This window comes from Hyperoodon ampullatus, assembly GCF_949752795.1.
Source record: "Hyperoodon ampullatus genome assembly, chromosome: 13".
Classification (NCBI taxonomy): Eukaryota; Metazoa; Chordata; class Mammalia; order Artiodactyla; family Ziphiidae; genus Hyperoodon; species Hyperoodon ampullatus.
This window is the reverse complement of record NC_136926.1, coordinates 48,001,882-48,024,919: the sequence shown is the minus strand read 5'-3', so window position 1 is coordinate 48,024,919 and position 23,038 is coordinate 48,001,882. Positions and strand designations below refer to the sequence as shown.

General features: G+C 40.4%; 1 protein-coding gene across 1 annotated transcript in view; it reads right to left on the bottom strand.

Annotated features, from left to right (window-relative positions):
• Positions 1–21,474: 21,474 nt before the first annotated feature.
• RNF125 (ring finger protein 125) overlaps positions 21,475–23,038 on the bottom strand; it is a gene marked incomplete at both ends in the record, with an annotated part of 36,831 nt that continues 35,267 nt past the window's right edge. The window contains one exon of the mRNA XM_079717244.1: positions 21,475–21,561. Within this exon, the coding sequence (XP_079573370.1) occupies positions 21,475–21,561 (87 nt within the window). The remainder of the gene's footprint in view (positions 21,562–23,038) is intronic.

Below are 23,038 nucleotides of genomic sequence, written 5' to 3'. Positions count from 1 at the left end.
CCAAAAGACACAATCTTCTGTCTTGGCAGCATTTCATACAAAAAACTACTTGATATTTTTATGGCAGCATCACAGATTTACTCCAATTACGTTCAGCTGTGTAAATAAAACCTCCTCAGGTTTGGGGCATAGGGGGAAAACCCTAAATGTTAGACCAGCTTTATAAACTTAGTCTGTTGAAATAATTTAAACATTTCCTTTAAGTTTAGGTTAAAACACTCAATCTGTTAATAGTCCATTTCCCTCAGTCGGCTCCCCTCAAAATGGCATCTGGAATAAGAGGAAGGACAAAGGGTAGCTGACATGAATTTGAGACACTAATGGGGAATCTTGGTCCTGCAGGTCTCCTTTGAATTCTTGCTGGACTTTTCTGCAGAGAAGATAATTTTGGCTGCTCTCTAAAATGCAGTGAGTCTTGGGCATTGTGCTGCTGGTACCTGCTGGTGAGGGCTACTCTGGCCTGTCTTGCCCGGGTCAAGGCCTTGTCCCCAGCGCTCATCTCTCCTCTCAACCTCCTCTCCTCAACACACCTTTCTTCAACTTTTTGTTCCAACCATAATCCTGTTGATGAAAATTAATCAGTCGATCTAAGAAAGAAATGGAAAATTTTATTCGAGCCAAATTTGAGGATTATGACCTGGGAAGAGTATCTCAAAAAGCTCTGAGAACTGTTCTGCCTATTAGAAGTCAAGGCACAGTTTTATAAGTTTTTTGAGACAGAGGACAATACATCAAATGACATTACTGACAGTTTACATAATCCAGATCTAAGTGTCATGTCATCATGGTGGGTCACGTGACCCCTTACAAGCTCAAGGAGGAACGTTATCTTTTAAGGAGTTGTCTTGTTGATGCTAAGGAGAACATTATTCCTTATGGTTCAACAGGTATTCCTGCTGATGGGGGAGGTTTGGTCGATGCATAATGCAGATACATGATGCACAGTGGTGGGAGAGAGGAAGCCAAAGGGCAGAGAAGAATTTTTTATGTTTACATTTTTGTCTTGCCATAAAATATGAATTTTATTTCACAATCCCTTAGACTGGAAAGAATGGACCTTTCCCCTTGCTGTTTATGGCTGATTGGGCTGATTGGGTGCTCCCATATGTAAAACTCTTCAGTCAAGTCTACCTAGCCAGGTAATTAACATACTAAAGGGGGAGATAAGTGAATTTAGAAAATTAATTACTTTCTTGACAAAGCCTGGCTTTGTCTTGTTACAAAACCTTCAAAGTTTTGCTGGTAAAATTGACTACCTTTGAAGAAGTGAACGGGGAAGCTGGGAGATGGAATAGAAGAGAGGCTCATCTTTCACTGTCTACCCTTCTGTATCTTTTTAAATCAGTACCATGTGCGGTGCTGACCTTCAGCTGCTTGGCAGCCGTGCAGCTCTACTAGTCCTTTTCAGCCTGGCCCCTGATTGGTCAATAGTCTGTTCTGAATGGCCAGTGCCCATTTGGTTCCAGTTGTTAAATATTTTCTTTTTTTAAATTTTTATTTATTTATTTATTTTTGGCTGTGTTGGGTCTTTGTTGCTGTGCGCGGGCTTTCTCTAGTTGCGGCGAATGGGGGCTTCTCACTGCGGTGGCTTCTCTTGTGGAGCACAGGCTCTAGACGCACAGGATTCAGTAGTTGTGGTACATGGACTTCAGTAGTTGTGGCTCGCAGGCTCTAGAGTGCAGTCTCAGTAGTTGTGGCTAGTGGGCTCAGTTGTTGTGGTGCACAGGCTTAGTTGCTCCGCGGCATGTGGGATCTTCCTGGACCAGGGCTCAAACCCATGTCCCCTGCACTGGCAGGCAGATTCTTAACCACTGCGCCACCAGGGAGGTCCAAATCTTTTCAATATTACTCCTGATCATGTACATAAATAACCTATTCACTGAATGCATATAATTTAATTGTTTAAGCTTGTTTTGGAAATGTTCTTTTTTTTCCAAAAAAAAAAAAGCAAAGTTCTTTACATTCCTGTTAAATTAATACTAATTTCTTCTTTTCCCCTCTTCACCCCAGCACGCACGCATGTGCGCGCGCACACACACACAGACAGATGGATGCCTCAGGCTAAGTAAGAAGGAGTTCAAGTGAATAAAAATGTGAAAGGGAAACCATAATAGGCACCATGTTCCTATCAACAAGCATTCTTTTTTTTTGGCCACACTGCACAGCTTGCAGGATCTTAGTTCCCCGAACAGGGATTGAACCCACACCCTCAGCAGTGAAAGCACAGAGTCCCAACCACTGGACCACCAGGGAATTCCCAACAAGCATTCATAAATCCTACTTCCAACCCCCACTCTAACAAATCATGATTTTTGTTTAAGTAGCTTCTATTTTTCTTCCAGCTCTATCTTTTAGGAGGTAACCCTTATTCTCAGCTCAAGGGGGAAACCCATGATTGAGATGAGCCAATCTGGATGGATTATTTCTTCTTACACATTTAGGCCTGGGCCTGTGACCCAATTATGATCAAGGAGGTGTGACAGGAATTCTTCTGAGGGGCTTCAGCAAGTGCTTTTCTTTGCTGATCAAAAAACAAATAGGAATAAATAATTCCATGCTACTTCTGGATGTTCTTCTGTCCATCTACGCTGCCTGAAACTCTGCAACCATCATGAAACCATGAAAAGAACAAGCCAGAGGATAAGCCAAAGGACTGAAGATGTCAGAGCTGAAAGATTGAAGTACGGAGGTCCTTGATATAATTGAGCATTAATCTCAACAACCTGAAACCGCCCTACAGTGAAGTCCTAACCACTGGACTGCTGGGGAATTCCCTACCCTACCTCCTGTTAAACCTTTCTAATAGTTTAAGCCATTCTCAGTTGGCTCTTTTGTTATTTGTAGCTCAGAGTATCTGAGCTAGGTATTTGCTTAATGACTACCAGATCTGTTCCCCCCCGCCGTGCCCCCCCCAGTCCTCTATTCTGCTCTGTATTGCTGGAGTTAACCCTTGCAAACTGTATCGCATTTTCCCTTGCCAACTGACTTCTTGCTATATTCAGCCAGTGGGGGTCATTGAAGAGAAACTGGAAGGAAAAAGGAAGGAAGAAGTCAAGGTATTTCTCCCTCTGTGATATTGTGATTTCTAATAAGAAATATGTATTTGGTCTTTGTTCCTGTTTTGGGCACAGAGCTCTCCTAAAAACCTTTTGAATTTCCTACTTGATAAGAACAGTAAAGGTATCTTTTTTTATGTTACTAAGGTGACTTTGGGAAAGCCCCAGAGGTTGGAGGCTGGTCTCCAGAGGAACCAACCAAGTGCTTAAAGGGTTGGAACTTTTAGTACCACACCCAGACCTCCAGGGAGGGAGGGGCTGGAGTTTGAGTTCCCTCACCAATGGTTAATGATTTACTCAATGATGCCTCTGTAATGAAGCCTACATAACAGCCCCAAAGGACAGGGTTTAGAGAGCTTCTGACTTGGTGAACACATGGAAACTGAGGAAAGTGGCCTGGTTAGAGAGCATGGAAGCTCCGCATCCTTTCCCCCATCCTTTGCCCTACACATCGCTTCATCTGGTTGTTCCTGAGTTGTATATATCCTTTTATAATAAACCAGTAATCTAGTGAGTAAACTGCTTTCCTGAGTTCTGTAAGCCACTCTAGAAAATTAATCAAACCCAAGTAAGGAGTAGTGGGAACCTCTGATTTATAGCTAATGGGTCAGAAGCACAAGTGACAACCTGGACTTTTGATTTGGTGTCTGAAGTGGGCAGGGGGATGGGCAGTCCTGTAGGACTGAGCCCTTAACCTGTGGGATCTGGCACTATATTCAGGTAGGTATCAGAATTGAGTTGAATTGTAGGACTCGCAGCTGATATCTGAGAATTGTTTAGCATAAGGGAAACACCCCCCTAAACACACGCATTGCAATTGGGTGACAGAATTTTACCCTCTCTTTGCTTCTGGCAGTGGCCTCATTTCTTCCATGTTTCTGAAACTGTGGACCTCAGATTGGGACTTGAACCCACCATCTTTTAATTGAGATCACACACGTGGTCTCAGGACTTAATGAAGCTCAGGTTCTTTTTTGTTTTTAATTAATTAATTAATTAGGCTGCTCTGGGTCTTAGTTGCAGCATCCGGGGTCTTTGTTGCAGCATGGGGACTTCTTAGTTGCGGCATGCAGGCTTCTTAGTTGTGGCATTCATGCGGGATCTAGTTCCCCGACCAGGGATGAATCTGGACCCCATGCATTGGGAGTGAGGAGTCTTAACCACGGGACGGCTAGGGAAGTCCGAAGCTCAGGTTCTTGATGTCTCATCACAGAAAGAATTCAGCGAGAGACAAAGTGATAGGTAAGAAGTGGATTTATTTAGAGAGAAACATGCTCCACACACAGAGTGTAGGCCATCTCAGAAGGCGAGAGGCACAGAAATATGGCATGGTTAGTTTTTATGGGCTGGATAATTTCATAGGCTAATGAGGGGGAGGATTATTCCAACTATTTTGGGGAAAGGGTGGAGATTTCCAGGAATTGGGCCACCTCCCACTTTTTGATCTTTGATGGTTGGCCTCAGAACTGTCTTGGTGCTGGTGTGTGTGTCACTTAGCTTATGCTAATGTATTACAGTGAACGTATAATGAGGCTCAAAGTCCAATGGAAGTCAAATCTTCTGCCATCTTGGATCTAGTTAGTTCTAACCAGTTTTTGTCATGTCCTACGGCTATATCATTCTTTTAAAGGTTGTGCCCTGCCTCCTTCCCTCCTGTTTCAGTTCCAGCTTCTGGGAGACCACCCTTCCCTCTATGGTCCCAGTTGCTGCTGGACAGTCCCTGCCTTTTCTCAGTGGCTTCTGTGCTTGCCTTGCTATCACACTTGGTCTTTCAGCAATTTTGACATCTTTGTAATTAATTTTCTGTATTAAACATTTTCTTTTGAACTACTTATTGAGAGCTTTCTTTCCTGATTGGACTCTGACCCATTTTCCTAACTGAATCAACACTTTAGAAGGACAAGGGGAAGGTAAAGGAGAAAAAAACACTGCAAAAGTGGTTCTACTTCTCAGAAGAGAAGGAACTGAGTTACTTTCCATTGCAAGCTTAAATTCCCTCCTCACATCTCTGCAAATTAGCACAAATGGAAACTCAAAAGTGAGGTCTAATTAAACATAGAAAATAAAGGAATTCACCTTTTTAGTCTACCCTGGTTTGGGACAGTTAAATTTCAACTCCTTCATAAATGTCATTATAAATATGCATTTTCATACTATTTACCTTACATTTAATTCCATATCAGCAGCATTTTTATATACTATTATACAGCTGTCGTTTTAAATAATATCCCTATTAGTAACCCCATTGGGCCTATGTATCCTGTGAAGTAAAACCTCCATGTTACAAATCGATTAGCATAGAGGTGTGTATAGTCCCAACTTGAGACTGTCACAGTTTCAAGAATATGGAATTCAGATCCCTATATTCTAATCAGTCTCCATTAAGTGCATTAATGTTTCCAGAAAACTGGGTTCGCCTCTTGGTGTGTATCTAGCCAATAGACACAACCAAGCCAAAGGTTGGGAGAAGGAAGGGACTTATTACTTGCAACAAGTAAGGAGAACACCAGGGATCTCTCCTAAAGCACTGTCTACCTGAACAGCAAAACTGGGGAAGTTTTAAGCTAAGGGTACATGCATATTCGTGAAGGGGCTTGAGCAGAGGAGAATTCAGCATACAATTGGGGCAAAGGTTGACAGAGTCCAACATTTAGTTGATTGAAGTCAGGAGGGTCAACATCACATTTCTTCCATCCTGCACCTGGTCAGGGCGGGGCGGGGGGTGGGGGGGTGCTTAGTTCCTGCAGCACTGAAAGATATATTATTATGTATATCCCTTGAGGAGGATCTAGGACTCTGCTTTATCACTGCGCTTTTCTCTCTTCCTGAATTCCCTTGTTCCCTTATGATCATTAATACTGAGACCTGTTCAAGGGCAAGCATTGTGGCCAGGCTCAGATCACAAAATGTCTGAGACCAAAATGGCTTCTCTTATGTCAAGAAAGCAGTTTCTGGTTCTCTTTCTCTGGAGACCCCCTTATTTATCTGCTTACACTAACTTGGAAGGTACGTTAACAGGAGCTGTGGGGCAGCCACCTCCTTCCTTCACCAAGCATAGAAAGCCAATCTGTAGAGAGCAAACCAGCAGTGAAAAACATATTCTGAATGCAGCTGAAGTTGTTTCACTGGGTAAACTATGCTGTCCTCAGAGGCAGAGCTATAGATTAGACCAGAAATGGCAAGAGATTTCAACAAATCAACTCACATTCCAAATTTTCTTTGATGATGTTTGAAAGTTATAGAAGAAAAAGATCCCTCTCCCCGTCCTTTGTCCTACCCACCTTCTCCCTTCCTCCTCCTCCCTTTTTCTTTTTCCTTTTTTTCTTTCATTTACTTCACACATTTATTGACATCTTCTGGGCATTGTTCGGTTCTGGGCTCACAGCCAGGATGAAGGCAACTATTACAAGATTAGTTCCAGTATAACAGTGGAGGCAAAAGCTTCACACCAGTTTTTAAAAGCAAACAAAGTCTAATTTTTAAGGAAATAGAAGAACAGTCCAGAACATAAACACCCTTCTTTCTGTTCTTAAAGTTAATTATTCCAGCCATTTCCCACTCAATACATATGCATTTGTACTTCCTCAAAGGAGACAATCCAAAGCCCCTTCCAGCTGTGCTTCTAGAGGCAATGTCACAAGACTACTATTTTTTCCAGTGCAATATCTCTTACTTCTTCCTTTAGTTGAGTCTTAATCTAGTCCAGTTTTGTTTGTTTGCTTTTGTTTGTTTGTTTTGGCCGTGCCCCACGGCTTGTGGGATTTTAGTTCCTCCACCAGGGATTGAACTCATGCCCTTGGCAGTGAAAGCGCGGAGTCCCAACCACTGGATGGCCACGGAATTCCCCTGGTCCAGTTTTAATATCTCATCATCCTGCAGTGTTTTTTTTTTTAAATTAATATTTTGCCACATTTGCTTTCTCACTCTCTGCATATGGTAATGACTTTTTTAAAATATTTATTTATTTATTTATTTAGGTTGTGCCAGGTCTTAGTTGAGGCGCGCACGTGGGATCTAGTTCGCCAACCAGGGATCGAACCTGGGTCCCCTGCATTGGGAGTTTGGAGTCTTACCCACTGGACCACCAGGGAAGTCCCATCCTGCAGTCTTAGGCTAAATCATAAATGTAATCCCTATCAACCACCTCTCATGTGCCACAATGCAAAACAAATACAACTACAATAAGAATTTCCATTTAGAATGTGGAGAAAGGAGAAGGAACCATGGAATATGTACTGTCTGCTGTTGGACAGAGTTAATGAAGCAAAGCAGAGAACCACTGAGTCTCATGGTTGACTTGAGAGTGGTGAGAATCCCATTGTCAATGAATCTGGCTCTCTGATATTACTTGCTGGGATAATTACTGTTGCCAGGGGAACACCTAAAAGGACATTAGCATAGACTAGCCTGTCTAAGGAGAAGGAAGGGGTCTATCTCATTTGCAATTCATTTTTTGTTAAAGGTATTGGGGTACCAAAATGAGACTCTTCTTGAGACTCTAAGGAATTAGGACATTCTGCCTTATTGATTTTATTTTTACTTTTTATTTATTTTTAAAAATCAACTTTATTGAAGTATTATTTATGTACGATAAAATGCACCTACTTTGATCATCTAGTTTGATGAATTTTGGTAAATGCTGCCCCGTTGATTTTTTTTGTGTGTGTGGTACGCGGGTCTCTCACTGTTGTGGCCTCTCCCGTTGCGGAGCACAGGCTCCGGACGCGCAGGCTCAGCGTCCATGGCTCACGGGCCTAACCGCTCTGCGGCATGTGGGATCTTCCCAGACCGGGGCTCGAACTCGTGTCCCCTGCATTGGCAGGCGGACTCTCAACCACTGCGCCACCAGGGAAGCCCCTGCCCCGTTGATTTTAATGAATCACAGGCCTGTCACAGGTTGGGTTTCTGCTGGTGCTACATTTCTGATAAAACTGTAGTCATCTGTTTATCAGTTTCATTTTAGGGGAACTTCCTTACAATGAACACCAAAAAATGTGTCAGGTCATGGGGCTGCTAAATTGAAGAGACAAGACTAGGCGACCCTCAGATTTTCTATTTGTTAGCAGCAACTCTGGGGATAACACATATCCAGGGCACTCTGTTTGACAAACTTTGTCTTAGGACAGTGTAGATGAAGAAACTGGCTGGGCTGGCAGAGAACTCTTGCTCTCTATCTTCTAGAATATCATTCTATCCCCCAGACTGAACTCCAGTCCAATATACTTTGCCATGGCATTGCCAGCCTGTTTGTCAGGAGGGGAGCCAGTGTGTGGCACTGTGGTACAGCTCAGCGAGGCAGGGTACCCCAAATTCTCCACTCATTCCTCCCCAGTGGCCAGGATCTCACCCTTTCTCAGTCAACGCTGTAATCTTAAGCACAGAAAGGGAAGTGAATCAGGGAACTTGAGCTCTTCACTTCGGTCCAGCAGATGATTACTTTCTTGATCTGGACCTCAGCATTCTCACTTTCCAATTCTTCTTTTTCTCTACCTGCATCCAGGAAAATCTCAATGAGAGCATGCAAATTTCTTGTTGTACTTTATTGAAGGTACTCAGGAAAATTTAAGAGTATCTGATTTTCAGTCTGGGTCCAATCAGGAAAGAGATTTGAACCGACAATTATTTGAACAGAGAAAGTTTAATATGAAGAATTTTTAACTCTACTAGGGGATTAACATGAGAAGTAAAGGGGGAGGGGATAAATTGGGAGATCAGGATTGACATATACACACTACTATAGGTAAAATAGAAAACTAATAAGGACCAGTAGGTCCTTATTATAGCACAGGGAACTCTACTCAGTACTCTGTAATGGTCTATATGGGAAAAGAAGCTGAAAAAGAGAGGACATATGTATATGTATAACTGATTCACTTTACTGTACACCTGAAACTAACACCACATGCTAAATCAACTATACTCCAACAAAAATTAAAGTAAAAAAAGAGAACTCTAAAGAATATAGAGTTGAGTGCTTGCTTCAGCAGCACATGTACTAAAATCAGAACAATACAGAGAAGATTAGCATGGCCCCTGTGCAAGGATGACACTCGAATTCATGATGCATTCCATATTTAAAAGAAAAATAATAATAACACAGGGTTGAGATAGGGTACCCAAAGAAGGACTCTACCCCCACTTCCAGACCTTTGTCGAGACCTTGCTGGAGAGGGCCCAGCTGTGGCTCACAGGATGGCAGAGAAGTCACTGTGGTGCCATGCTGTTGGAACTTGCTGGAAGTTTGTCCTCTAGTTTGCTTCAGGCAAACTCTTCCCTCCTGGTGGTCTCCAAATGCGAAATTATTTAAGCTCAGGATATTTAGTGTGAAAAACAACAACAACAGTGTTGTCAAACCCAAATTCCTGTGCCTGGTGCACAGTGAGACCAAACAAGCAAAAACATCAGAGTTTGGAGCAGAGAAAGGTTTATTGAAGAGCCAAGCAAGGAGACAGACAGCTCGTGCTCAAAAAGCCCAAACTCCCTTATGGTTTTTGGGGAAGAGTTTTTATTGGCAAAATTTGGGGGGAGGGCTGCAGGGTGTGTGACTTTCTTCTGATTGGTTGGTGGTAAGGTAACAGGGTGGCATTCCAGGAATCCCAATTATAAGCCTTCTGGCTCCAATCATTCTGGTGTCCACATGCTTGTGCCCAGCCTGAAGTTACCATCCTCCACACTGAATGGGGGCCTTAGTTTCTGTAGAAGAACTCAGAGATATATACCAGACTGCCTTGCATATTTCCCCCTAGGAGGAACCAGAACTCTGCCCCATTGCTGCACTATTGTTTCTTGACTGCCTTTCCTTTGTTTCTGCATTCCCTCATTTCCCTGATTAGTAACAGTTTGAATCTGCCCTTTGGAACTCAAAGAAGGTCTAAGAGGCTGGAGTCTTTTTCCTACAAACAAGAAATGGGGAGACACAGAAAGGCTATTGTACCTGGGAGGGTCCCACAGGATCCTGCTCGGTTTTAACAGTACCCATAACAAAAACAAGAACTGCCTTCTCGTCCTAAGAGTTCCATCAAAAATCCTATAAAGAAGTGATGCTAACTCAGACTGGCAACTCAAATCAGTAAATATCTAAGAGAATGTACAACTGCAAATGAGGGAAAAAACAAGCAAACAAAGCTGTGTGCTCTAAGTTTATCAGAAGTCTGGAGAGAGACCTGGGGGTGGGGAAAAAAAAGCAACAGGGAGAAGCATTGTTCAGTCTCTATATTTAAGTACGTTATTTTTGAAACCTCAAGGGCTTCACCAGTGACATGATACTTCTTTCCTAAATTTCACCAACAATTGTAATTTCCCAAACTGAGAGGCATGAAACTATATATTCGGCATATAAATTGGTATTTGGTTTACCCACATACCAATGTTGTTTGTTTGTTTGTTTACTGTGGTTAAAAAAAAAAAAGCATAAAATTTTCCACTTTGGGCTTCCCTGGTGACACAGTGGTTAAGAATCCGCCTGCCAATGCAGGAGACACGGGTTTGAGACCTGCTCCAGGAAGATCCCACATGCCATGGAGCAACTAAGCCCGTGCACCACAGCTACTGAGCCCGTGTGCTACAACTACTGAAACCCACGCACCTAGAGCCCATGCTCCGCAACAAGAGAAGCCACCGCAATGAGAAGACTGTGCAATGCAACGAAGAGTAGCCCCCACTTGCCGCAACTAGAGAAAGCCCGCGTGCAGAAACAGAGACCCTATGCAGCCAAAAATAAATAAATAAAATAATTTTTAAAATAAATAAATTTTTAAAAATTTCCATTTTAACCATTTTTAACTGTATGGTTCAATAGTGTTAACTATATGTACCTTGCTATGCAACAGGTCTCTAGAACTTTTTCATCTTGCAAAACTGAAACTCTATATCCATTGAATAACTCCTCTTTTCACCCTCCCTCTGCCCCCTGGCAACAACCATTCTATCTTCTGTTTCTAAGAGTTTGACTACTTTAGGAAAAAAATTTCATTACAAATTTTTGGCCATGCCACATGGCTTGCAGTTTCTTAGTTCCTCAACCAGGGATTGAACCCGTGCCCCCTGCAATGGAAGTGCAGAGTCTTAACCACTGAACTGCTAGGGAATCCCCCTAAAGTAGTTTTAAAATCAAAAAGCCTTGAGACTGAAATTTCTGGAGAACACGCTCTTGAAATACTGTCAAAGCATAGTATGATTTTATATATAAGACTTTGACCTTCTTGCATATATTAAGGATGTGTCAAGGGGACAAAGTGACATACATTTAGAGGCATATCAAAATATAGTAGATATAAGAACTAAACATTTCCTTCATTTTATCTGATTACCTGGGTTTTATTTAGTTGTCTACAGTGACTCTGCAGCAAATTACTACACTGTATAATCTGGAGCAAGTTAAACTCAGCAACTGTAAAATACAATGTACAGTTGTCCTTCAGAATTAGTGCAATACCTCTAATATCACCGAATGAAGGTGAAATAATACTGCTTGTCCCGTAGGAGCTATGTTACTGGACTGCTCACTGCTTTAAAACTCTGCCTAGAAGAGAAGATGCCTAGTAGTTTGGCTCACTTGACAAGTCTATCTCTAAAAAGAAGAGCTGCATCTGGCTTGAAGACTTTATTCGTTAAGAACATCTTGCCTATGCTTCTCAAACTACAATTTATTCACTAATTTATTCATCAGATATTTATTGAGTGCCCATAGATGCACTGTGCTAAGTTCTGGGGAAATAGTAATGAGCAAATTCAGACATAAAGTTGCGCTTTTTACTATAATTTTGCTCCCCATATAGACTTTATTAGTGAGGAAAGGATATACTGAGGAGCTAACATGAGTATTCTGATCCACTTGTCAACCACTCATTTTTCCGTTCAACAAACATATTGTTTTGTTTTTTTTGTTGTTGTTGTTTTTTTCGGTACATGGGCCTCTCACTGTTGTGGCCTCTCCCGTTGCGGAGCACAGGCTCCGGACGCGCAGGCTCAGCAACCATGGCTCACGGGCCCAGCCGCTCCGCGGCATGCGGGATCTTCCCGGACGAGGCACAAACCCGTGTCCCCTGCATCGGCAGGCGGACTCCCAAAACTGCACCACCAGGGAAGCCCCTAAACATATTGTTATGGCCTGATTTTCTGTCCCCCTCAAATGCATATGTTGAAACCCTAATCCCCAATGTAATGGTATTTGTAGACAGGACATTTGGGAGGTAATGAGGGTTAGATGAGGTCATGAGGGTGGTGCGCTCATGATGGGATTGGTGCCTTTATAAGAAGAGACACTAGAATGCTTGATCTCTCTCTCTGCCATGTGAGGACACAGTGAGAGTGTGACTGTCTGTAAGCCAGGAAGAGAGCCCTCACCAGAAACTAAACCCTGAAGGTCCTTGATGGCAGACTTTCCAGCCTCCAGAACTGTGAGAAAACAAATTTCTGTCTAAGCCACCCAGTGTATGGTGTTATGTTATGACAGCCCTAGCAAACTAAGACACATGTACTGAGTTTCTAGTAAGGCCCTGTGAATGTAACCCTCGTCCTTAAGGAATGCCCAATCTCATGAGTATCAGTCATATAAACAAAGAAATATCATATGGTATCTATAGCAATGGAGGTGTGGTCCAGAGGTAGTGTGGTCTAGTGATATAAAGGATGGTGTGATTGACTCTGCTTGGATAGCTCAAAGGAGTCTTCTCAGAGAAATTATGAAATTTATTATAAGGAGAGGTAAGATGCCACTACCAAATTGCTTTGTAATGTGTAAATTCTACCACTAACACCATCCCAGTGTGCCAGTTCCTCCACATCTTCTTTGCATGGGGGACCATCAGTTGAGAAATTTGCTAATAGACTGATTCAAAAAATATTTACTGAGAGCTTACACTATGTCAGACATTGTGTTAAGATAGAAAAATAATACATCACTATAGAGTTCAAATTAATATCTATAATTACTGTATTTGCATGTTTTATATGTATGTTTTACTAGCTATTTCTCTCTATTCTTATTTATATTTATATTATTGCATACTTATTGTTATGGGCTGAATGTTTGTGTCCCCAAAAATTCATGTTGAAGCCCTCACCCCTTATGTGATGGTATTTGGAGGTGGATCTTTGAGGGTAATTAGGTTTAGATGGGGTCCTGAGCAGATTAGTACTCGTATAAGAAGAGGAAGAGACCAGAGGTCACTGTCTCTGCTATGTGAGGATTCAGCAAGAAGGTGGCCATCAACAAGCCAGAAAGAGGGCCCTCATCAATAACAAAATCTGCTGACACCTAGATCTTGGACTTCCCAGCCTCCAGAACTGTGAAAAATAAATGCCTATTGTTTAAGCCACCCAGCCTATGCTATTTTTTTTTTCTTTTCTTTTTTGGCCACATCCTGCGGCTTGTGGGATCTTAGATCCCTGAGCAGGGATTGAACCCACACCCTCAGCAGTGAAAGCTTGGAGTCCTAGCCACTGGACCACCAGAAAATTCCCATACGGTATTTTTTTTTAAATTGAAGTATAGTTGATTTACAGTGTTGTTAGTTTCTGGTGTACAGCAAACTGATTCAGCTATACATATATATATATTCTTTTCCATTACGGCTTATTATAGGATACTGAATGTATTTCCCTGTGCTATACAGTAGGACCTTGTTGTTTTTCTATTTTATATATAATAGTTTGTACCTGCTAATGCTGAACTCCAAATTTATCCCTCCTCCACCCCCTCTCCCCTTTGGCAACTTTAAGTTTGTTTTCTGTGTCTGTGAATCTGTTTCTGTTTTGTAAATAAGTTCATTTGTACCATAGTTTAGATTCCACATATAAGTGATATCATATGGTATTTGTCTTTCTCTGTCTGACTTCACTTAGCATGATAATCTCTAGGTCCATCCATGTTGCTGCAAATGGCATTATTTCAATCTTTTTTATCAGCCTATCATATTTTTTTATAGTCTGCTAAGCTGACTAAGACACTTATCTATTGAGGTATTCTTACTAACGAATTAATTTACACTTCTGCTTGGTTTCATGAAGACTTTGAGCTAGATTACTAGGGTTTTAATATTTTTTATCACTCTTGTGAACTCCATGTGATAAAAACATTATGTTTTTACATGTGTTTATATCATCAATAACTATAATGATAGATTAGCAGAAATATTTACTAAGTACTTACCATGTGCCACTGTTTTTGATTTTGTCTTAAGATGCACATTAAGATATTGGGTAGATTAGTGGTGTATACCTGCACTCAAAGAATTTATATTCTAGAGAGGGGAGACACTCAATAAAAATGAAAATAAACATGTAAGCTAATTTCAAATTCTAATAGCGGTTAAGAAGAAACTATAATAGGATAATAGACAAAAGGGGGAAATGACTTTGGCTAGAATTATGAGAAAAATCCTTTATGGGAAGATGACATTTGATCTGGGAGTTAAAGATTAGAAGGCAGCCATGTCAAACTCTGGGAAAGGGCTTTTCAAACAGAAGGAATAGAAAGTGCCAAGGTGCAGAAACCACTAATCTTGCTTAACCTAAAGACCAGTGTGGCTGAATTGTAGGGATTAAAGGAGAGAGTAGAGATGAAATTGGAAAAGTAGGCAGAGGCCAGATCATGAGGAACTTTGGAAGGGAATGGAAAGGCATTTAGATTTTATTCACGTAACAATGGAAAGCCCTTGGTGCATTTTAAGCAGTGGGAAGGGGGTGGGAGCATGATCAGATTTATGCTTTTGAAGATCTCTCTGACTGCTCTATGGATAATGGTCCATACTGCCATAAGTGGAGGGAGGCCAATTAGATGTTTACTACAGGGATCCAGGAAACAGATGATGATGGTTTAGATTAAAATTGTAATCATGGAGATAGTGAGAAATTGATAGATCTGCATGTATTTTGATGACTTGCTGATGAATCCATCAGAATTTCAGACATTCTAATTCTGTACATCTGGGGAGGGCTGAGAAAAATGCAGTTATACCAAGCAACCCAAGTGGTTCTGATGAAGGTACACAAGTATACTGAGAAAATACAGTGGTAAAGACTGAGAATGCACTTGGTGTTTCTTTTAATAAATAAGAAAAATGATTCAAAAAAAGAAATTATTGTCTTATGTTTGAGAAACGGACAGGTTTCTCATTTGGTAAACTGATCCCAACTTGTGAAATAAAATTAATGAAAAAATTACCATGGCAAAAAAGAATATTATTTCCTGTTTTTAAAAACCCACTCTCATTTTGACTTTCACCCTTCCATTTCAAAGATGTTTTTAAGACCTTTCCCCTATGGACCTCTGCTTCTCTGTCAGCTTTTCTCGGCTTGTACCTCCATGGTTGACGTTAGTATTATATCCCAATATCCAGAATCTCTGTGTTTCACCTTCACTGGGCCCTTTTTTTTTTCTTTTGGCCATACCACATGGCATGCACGATCTTAGTTCCCCGACCAGGGATCGAACCCGTGCCCCCTGCAGTGGAAGCGTGGAGTCTTAACCACTGGACAACCAGGGAAGTCCCCATTGGGCCTTTTATTTTTATTTATTTATTTAAACATTTTATTTATCTATTTATTTATTTATTTATTGGCTGTGCTGTGTGTTAGTTGCAGTAGCACATGGGATCTTCACTGAGGCATGCAGGATCTTTCATTGCGGCGAGCGGGCTCTTCATTGTCTCGCGCGGGCTTCTCTCTAGTTGTGGCATGCGGGTTTTCTCTCTCTAGTTGCAGCGCTGGGCTCCAGAGCGCATGGGCTCTATAGTTGCAGCACGTGGGTTCTCTTGCTGAGGCTCACGAGCTCAGTAGTTTTGGCGCACGGGCTTCGATGCCCCACAGCATGGGGGATCTTGGTTTCCTGATGAGGGATGGAACAGATGTCCCCTGCATTGGAAGGCAGATTCTTTACCACTGGACCACCGGCGAAGTTCCATGGGCCTTTTAAATGGCTGCTTTGGGGCAATGATTAGCCCTAATCAAGACCCTTGTATGGTCTTCTCTGAAGCCTGCAGGATTAAAATACCAGATGAGGGCTTCCCTGGTGGTGCAGTGGTTGAGAGTCCGCCTGCCGCTGCAGGGAACATGGGTTCATGCCCTGGTCCGGGAAGATCCCACATGCCGTGGAGGGGCTGGGCCCATGAGCCATAGCCGCTGAGCCTGCGCGTCCGGAGCCTGTGCTCCACAACGGGAGAGGCCACAACAGTGAGAGGCCCGCATACCGCAAAAAAAAAAAAAAAAAAAAAATTAAAATAGGCTAAAATACTAGATGATTTTTCTAGACATAAGATAAAAACTTAAATATTTATTAGCCTCAAGGATCTCAGACATACGTGTCCCTCTGTTATATATTTACCTTATTTATTTTTATTTGTTTGCGCGAGGTCTTAGCTGTGGCTTGCTGGCTCCTTAGTTGCAGCACTAGGGCTCCTTAGTTGTGGCATGCAAACTCTTTAGTTGTGGCATGCGTGTGAGATCTAGTTCCCTGACCAGGGATCAAACCTGGGTCCCCTGCATTGGGAGCACGGAGTCTTATCCACTGTGCCACCAGGGAAGTCCCATTTTACCTTATTTACTTCAATAACTTCTACCTAAGTGATGAAAGTAAGTCTTCCCAAACCATTCTGGGTTCCCGGTATCTTTTAGGATGTCACTCAGCAAACAGTCATCAGAGGTCATGCCATTAAGACCTGTGCTCTGGCCTGTTCCTCTTCTTGTGAAAAAATCCAAAAAAAACTTTCCTGTTTTAGTATATTCTGAACTGGGGTACATATGACAGCTATAGCCACCCCAAACTTAGTATGTATTTAGCAGGGAGTAAGAGATACAAAATTCATCTTCATCTTGCCTTTTAAATTTCAGTGGAGTCCCTTGGAAGCAGAGCCAATAATAACTTCATGATGCTCAGCTTTACCTTGACTCAAACCAGGGTTTCTAAACCTCATCACTATTGACAGAAAGGGTAATCCTTTGCTGTGAGGGGCTGTCCTGTGCATTGTAGAATGTTGAGTAGCATCCCTGGCTTTGATCCACATCCTGGGCAATAGCACATCACAGTTATGACAACCCCAAATGTCTTGACATTGTCAAGTGTCCCCTAGGAGGCAAAATTGCTCCCAATTGAGAACTACTGGCCTAAATGAAAGTATATTTTCATGATAGATATTGCTGAATGATGACAATTTAAAAAACATAGGAGGTTTAAAAGCATAAAAGGGTATTAGATGTAAAAAATTATCAAGATCCATGTTTAAGAACAGACACAGTAGATATTTTAATGAAAGCAATGGTCCTGCCATTCTTTATTTCTCACAATAACACGTATTTACAGAAGAAAAGGAATTGTACATTTTAATTTCTGATCATTATACAGATTTATTTTTTGCAGTTGAATAATAAAAGGATGAATCTCTTAGTGACTTTTTAAAATAATTTCAATGTTACTTGAAGGTACTAATTATATGTTAAATGTGTTCAGTAACTGTTGTAAGCTCACTTGAAAACAAAGGACACTTAGCACCCAGTAAAAGTAATAAAGTAACATCATTAGAGCCAGGATCTTTTAGAAGATCTGACCTGGAACTATCTTCACCGTAGATTCCCAATCCAATTTCTCAATATGTTTTAGAAACTTGGGTGTAAAAAGTATGTAAAAGGAAAATCTCCATAGGTTTTTGTAGGATTAGAAGAATTTAGCTTTTAAAGAATAACATGTGAATCAGTTTTTCCCTCATAAGGCCTTGAAAAATTGGCACCTTGAGGTGCTATTAAAAAAAAGGAGTGAGATTTTTTGCTTAGTCAACAGCTTCAAATATTGGTTTTCATTTTTTAAGACGACAATGAATTATAAATTCCTTTTAATAAAAGGTTAAAGGCACAGTGAAACAATGAATAATAGTTGCACTTCACTATTTTAGAACTCAAAATAATTCAAAAGGCAAAATAATTCAGGTGGCCAGCACCTGGTTTGTCCCGTAGGGGGCAAAATTATCATAAGAGGTATCCAGGGACAGGATGTAGAATTGCTGCACTGAGGTTTAACAGTGGCAGGTGACTTAAAGCTTTACTCAAAATACAGTTTTTAAGTTTTGAAGTTTTTTTCAAGTTTTACAGATTTAAAGATGCCTTTTGTATTGCTTGGAATTAACAAAAATTTATTTTCTGGATAGTGAGTACTAATACTCAGAAATATATTCTTTTGTTTTTCCAGGACTATATTTTCAATCTAATGATTACCTCTTAAAAGTTCCTCTCCTTTTGCCCTTGTTGTCCAATAAGTTTTGCTTTACTGGTTGAGCCATCCAAACTGTAGGAAGAGAGGTGGTGAAACTAAAAATCTGTTGTTACTTGTTAGCAGCTGTGAAAAGCAAGCTTGAAACTAGTATCTAAAAGGGAGGAACTATGGCCCTCTAGATTTCACCCAGCTTTACGTTTCTCTAATTACCTTGCAGTGGATGGCAGAATGGTAAGCAAGGCTTTTAAGAAGTAATGGATAATTTACTATAGAAAATTTTGGGGAACATGGCTATGACTACATTTACGTGTAAGGAACAAAGAAGTTTATAGACGATTACAGTTAAGAAGCTAACCACAACCAAGTAACATTTTATCCTCAGGAGTTGAAATCATGCATCTTCGTAGCTTCTTTGCTTGCCTTCAAGATGGAAATATTATTCTATGTCCTAGATTTGTCATTAGAGAGCCAAATATGAAAAATAGAGCCATCAAATAAGGAGTGGTAGCAAGCACTAAATATACAGGTACTTGAAGAACTAAGCTAAATGGGGGATAGAAGAGAGTATTGTATGTTACACCAATAGGTTCTCAAAAAACGTTTTTTTTGGTCTTCCCTGCTGGCGCAGGGGTTGAGAGTCCGCCTGCCGATGCAGGGGACACGGGTTCGTGCCCCGGTCTGGGAAGATCCCACATGCCGCGGAGCGGCTGGGCCCGTGAGCCATGGCCGCTGAGCCTGCGCGTCCGGAGCCTGTGCTCCGCAATGGGAGAGGCCACAACAGTGGGAGCCCCGCGTACCGCAAAAAAAAAAACAAAAACAGAAAACGTTTTTTTTTTTTGTTCTGGCTGCACCGTGCGGCTTGCAGGATCTTAGTTCCCCCCGTTCAGGGGTCAGACCCGGGCCCTGGGCAGTGAGAACACAGAGTCCTAACCACTGGACCGTCAGGGAATTCCTTGAAAATGTTGATATACTACAACTTTAAACAATAGGCGATTAGGGAGAACAAATGAAAAACATTTTTAATTGTACCAGCTATCATACTTGGTTTATTAGTATTATTATTCTGAGACTGTTGCATGCATAAAGTAGATTAAGGAAACGAATAATTGTGGGATATTCCTGTGTCCTTGAAGGCCAGGATTCTCAGTAGAGAAAAACAAAAGACACAAATGTAATAGAAAAGATTAGGAAAAAACCCTGTAGTACTTAATTTGATTTGCAAGTATCAAAATAAACTCAAGAATAAGTGTTTTATCTTAAAAAAAAGGATGTTTCCTAGCTCTCTCCTAGAAACAAAGACCAATATAGCCGCTATGAACTTAACAGTCACAATTACAGTTCTGAAGCACTATTTCTCACTGAAAGTAACCAGGCTCATTAAGAGAAATGGCTGATACCAGGTCTGGGGCAGGAAACATCCAAGTTGAGCCTGGAATAGCCTGTCATACGAGACTACAAGGAAGCCAGTAAAGACTGCTAGAGTAGTGTCAAAAGGACTCAGAGTGAACTTGATAAGGCTCCCAATGACCAAAGATAGGACAATTTGAGCTTTAATAAGGCAATATGTGAAATGGATTAAAGCCTATCAAATATGTTTGAATCCATGAGTTCACAACACTTAAAAAAAGTGATCTACAGAGGATGATAGAAAACAAATTTATTATCTTGAAATTTGGTAAATAAAGGGGAAAATTCAAGTTTATTTTCCCTTTCCTATATGAACTTGACCACTGGTTAACCAAATAGTAGATATGGGGAAACACCTCTTTAAAAAAATGTTCCAACTAATAAATGAAAAAGAAATGATAGAATATTCTCCAACCCACAACAAATCAATGGATCTAGGCATTGAGTATCAATTTCAGCTGACATCACAAAAGAGAGAACCAGACATTCTGTGCCCTCTGTTGAAAGAATACACCATGATCTATGGTCTGGCCAAAAGTTTGAACCTGAGTCTGCTCAGATCTCTGGATCCATGTGTCAGTATCCAGAGGATAGAAGAACATGCTGAATTGTGCCATGAGTATGCAATTAACAAAATACAGACAGTGGGAAATGTATAAAACCAGGTTCTTCAGTAGGTAAATTTTAAGGAAAAGAAAGAAGGAGAAACCCAGAAATTAAAAACAGACATTAAGAGATATATCTAATAAAGCAATTTTAAATGGGTAAGATTAAAAGCTAGTGTGTAGAGACACACACTTGGGGGATAAACTAAGAAAGAAATGCAAGGAAGTGAGTACTATTAAAATCAATGTAGTGTTTACTTTTGTGGGGTTGAGGAAGAGGTTTGTTAACTGTGACAGGACACACAGAAGACATCCAAGGTGACTGGCAGAGTTCTAAAAGAATGTTTCTTTATGAGAATGTAATAAGCTACATATTTTCTGTTTGGTTTTCAGTTTTTCTGTTTATTTTATAATTTTCCTAAAAGATAAAATTAAAAAAAAAATCAAAGCCCTTAGGATTTTCCACTAAAAATTATGGATGTGAATACTTCTACTGTAAATATCAGCTGATGGTTCTTAAGAAGTTGCCTGTATTATAGAAATATTTCTAAATAATAAGCTACAAATATTTGAAAAATATAATATTAAATTCTTATGTGTGCATAGTTATAAAAAGTCAAAGCATTAAGTATACATTCCTAACATGAAATTTATTTTATTACAGTATTATGTTATACAATTTGGTTAAATGGATGTTGTCAACTGCCAAAATTTTCCTTTCCTACTCCATACAAGGTTATTCCTTTTATTCTATTAGCGGTTAGAACGTGAACTCTAGAAGAGATTTCACATTTCCTTGAATGACCACACTTTGTTTCACTCTCCATAGAACAAAGATTAGTTAATTTGACCAACCATGAGGGAAGTTATCAATATGTAGCATTACACACAATGTCATCCGATTTGCAAATAAAGATCCTTCACCCACATACTCAGCCTTATGTTCTCTTCCATATATTAATGGCTGATGGAGACTTTTTTTGCTGTTAAGTGTCTGGGAAACTCAAGAATGTAAAACAGACCTAAACCACTAAAATGAAAGCAGTTTTAAAATGCAGTATAACAATAAACATGGACAAACATATAATTGTGTTGTACACTTTTTTGCCCATCAAACATTGACAGTTTCCCTCCAATCCTTCAAGCAGCATCTTGAAAAAAATGGTGCAATTGTACGATCTCCTTCCCTTTTCTTTTAATACAATTATGTGGTGTTCGAGTGATTCACATATTCCAGAAGTGACCGGTCTAAAACCCTTTGAATAAGAGCTTCCTCAATTATATTAAAATCCTACAATAAAGAAAAATAATTAGAAACATACAGTCAGAGATGACAGTTTTCAGAAATTGGAGGATGGGAGTTAAGACAATGCCTCATTTTGCAAAGTGAAGCCCTGAATTTAGTCCAAGTTTCCACAAAAACTCATAGAACCCAGGACTTCTGCTTTGGGGCTTGTGTATTTTCTATGTCATTTTTACTGCCTATCAACTAACTAGGTACAGTCATAGTAAAATAGTTTTGATCTGGAATTTAAAGTTTTTATCTGATCTAACTAGTAGTTTTTAGTCAACAGTACAAATCCTGTCAGAGTGCTATGCTCCACATAAACATGTAATAGTTAAGACATTCCCATAGATGAGACATGTAATAGTTAAGACACGTAAAGTTAAGACATTCCCATAGGACTCATCGATTCCGGCAGTACTACTGAATATCTAGTTTTGAAAAAAGAAAGGCTGAAAACAAAACGCTCTTTCTCCTTGCTTCCCTATGGTCAAAATGGAATTCAAAACTTTAGGTCAGCACATTCTATAAATAAAGCAAAAAGTATTAAGAGTCCCATCCTCTGCAATCCATCTCCTCTTCGCCAATAAACTGAAAAAATAAAATAAAATCTTTATTGGAAGTCCACTCTAAAACATAAAAGCAAATAAATGAAATCCAAAGGAAAGCTATAAAGCACAGCAGAGCACAAGATTTGGACTCAATGCCAGGTTGTTCTGAGGCAATTTATTAACCTTTGAGCATCAGATATTTCATAGCTAAGTAAGGATAATGATATAGTACTTACTTCACAGAAGTTGTTGCAAGGAATAAAATGAGATAATTTGCATAAAATGCCTAGCATAGTACTTGGTAGTTTAGGAAACAAAAAATCAAAACAAAGAACACTTTTTCAACCTCACTTCCACATCCAAGAATATGGTTTTGAGTGGGTGGAAAGTATTCTCATCAAAGTGGCTTCTTCCTGACCAGCCCTGGGTCATACTTTGAATGATCTTGAGAAGAATGGACTGAACATGAACAGCCAAGACAGGCATGGAATCAACCTGGCTTTTAGAACGTCTTATGGAGCTAAGATAAAGAGGAACCCCTATGTGTTATGAAAAATGAGAACACATGGCTCTGTTGAGGGCTTGTGTGCCTTGGTGGCCAGAAAAGACATTATTTGAGAGACGGAGGAAAGAATATGAAGCCTCTGTAGTGAGGTTTGTTTGATTCTTCAAGTGGTCCTGATATTCCCATTTAGCCTCTCCCCATCTCCAGTTTGCCTAACATCCGTGCCCTAACTGTGCAAATCACTCTACATGCATTATCTCATTTAATTCCCACAAGAGCTTCTGGAAGCAGTGTGTACTTTGCTCTCCTCACTTAACAAATGAACAAACAGAGGCTCCAATGTTAAATACCTTGCCTAAGGTCACACAGCTGTGACAGGGCTGTTACTGAAACCCAGGTCAGAACCCAGGTTTCCCTGTGTTGAATC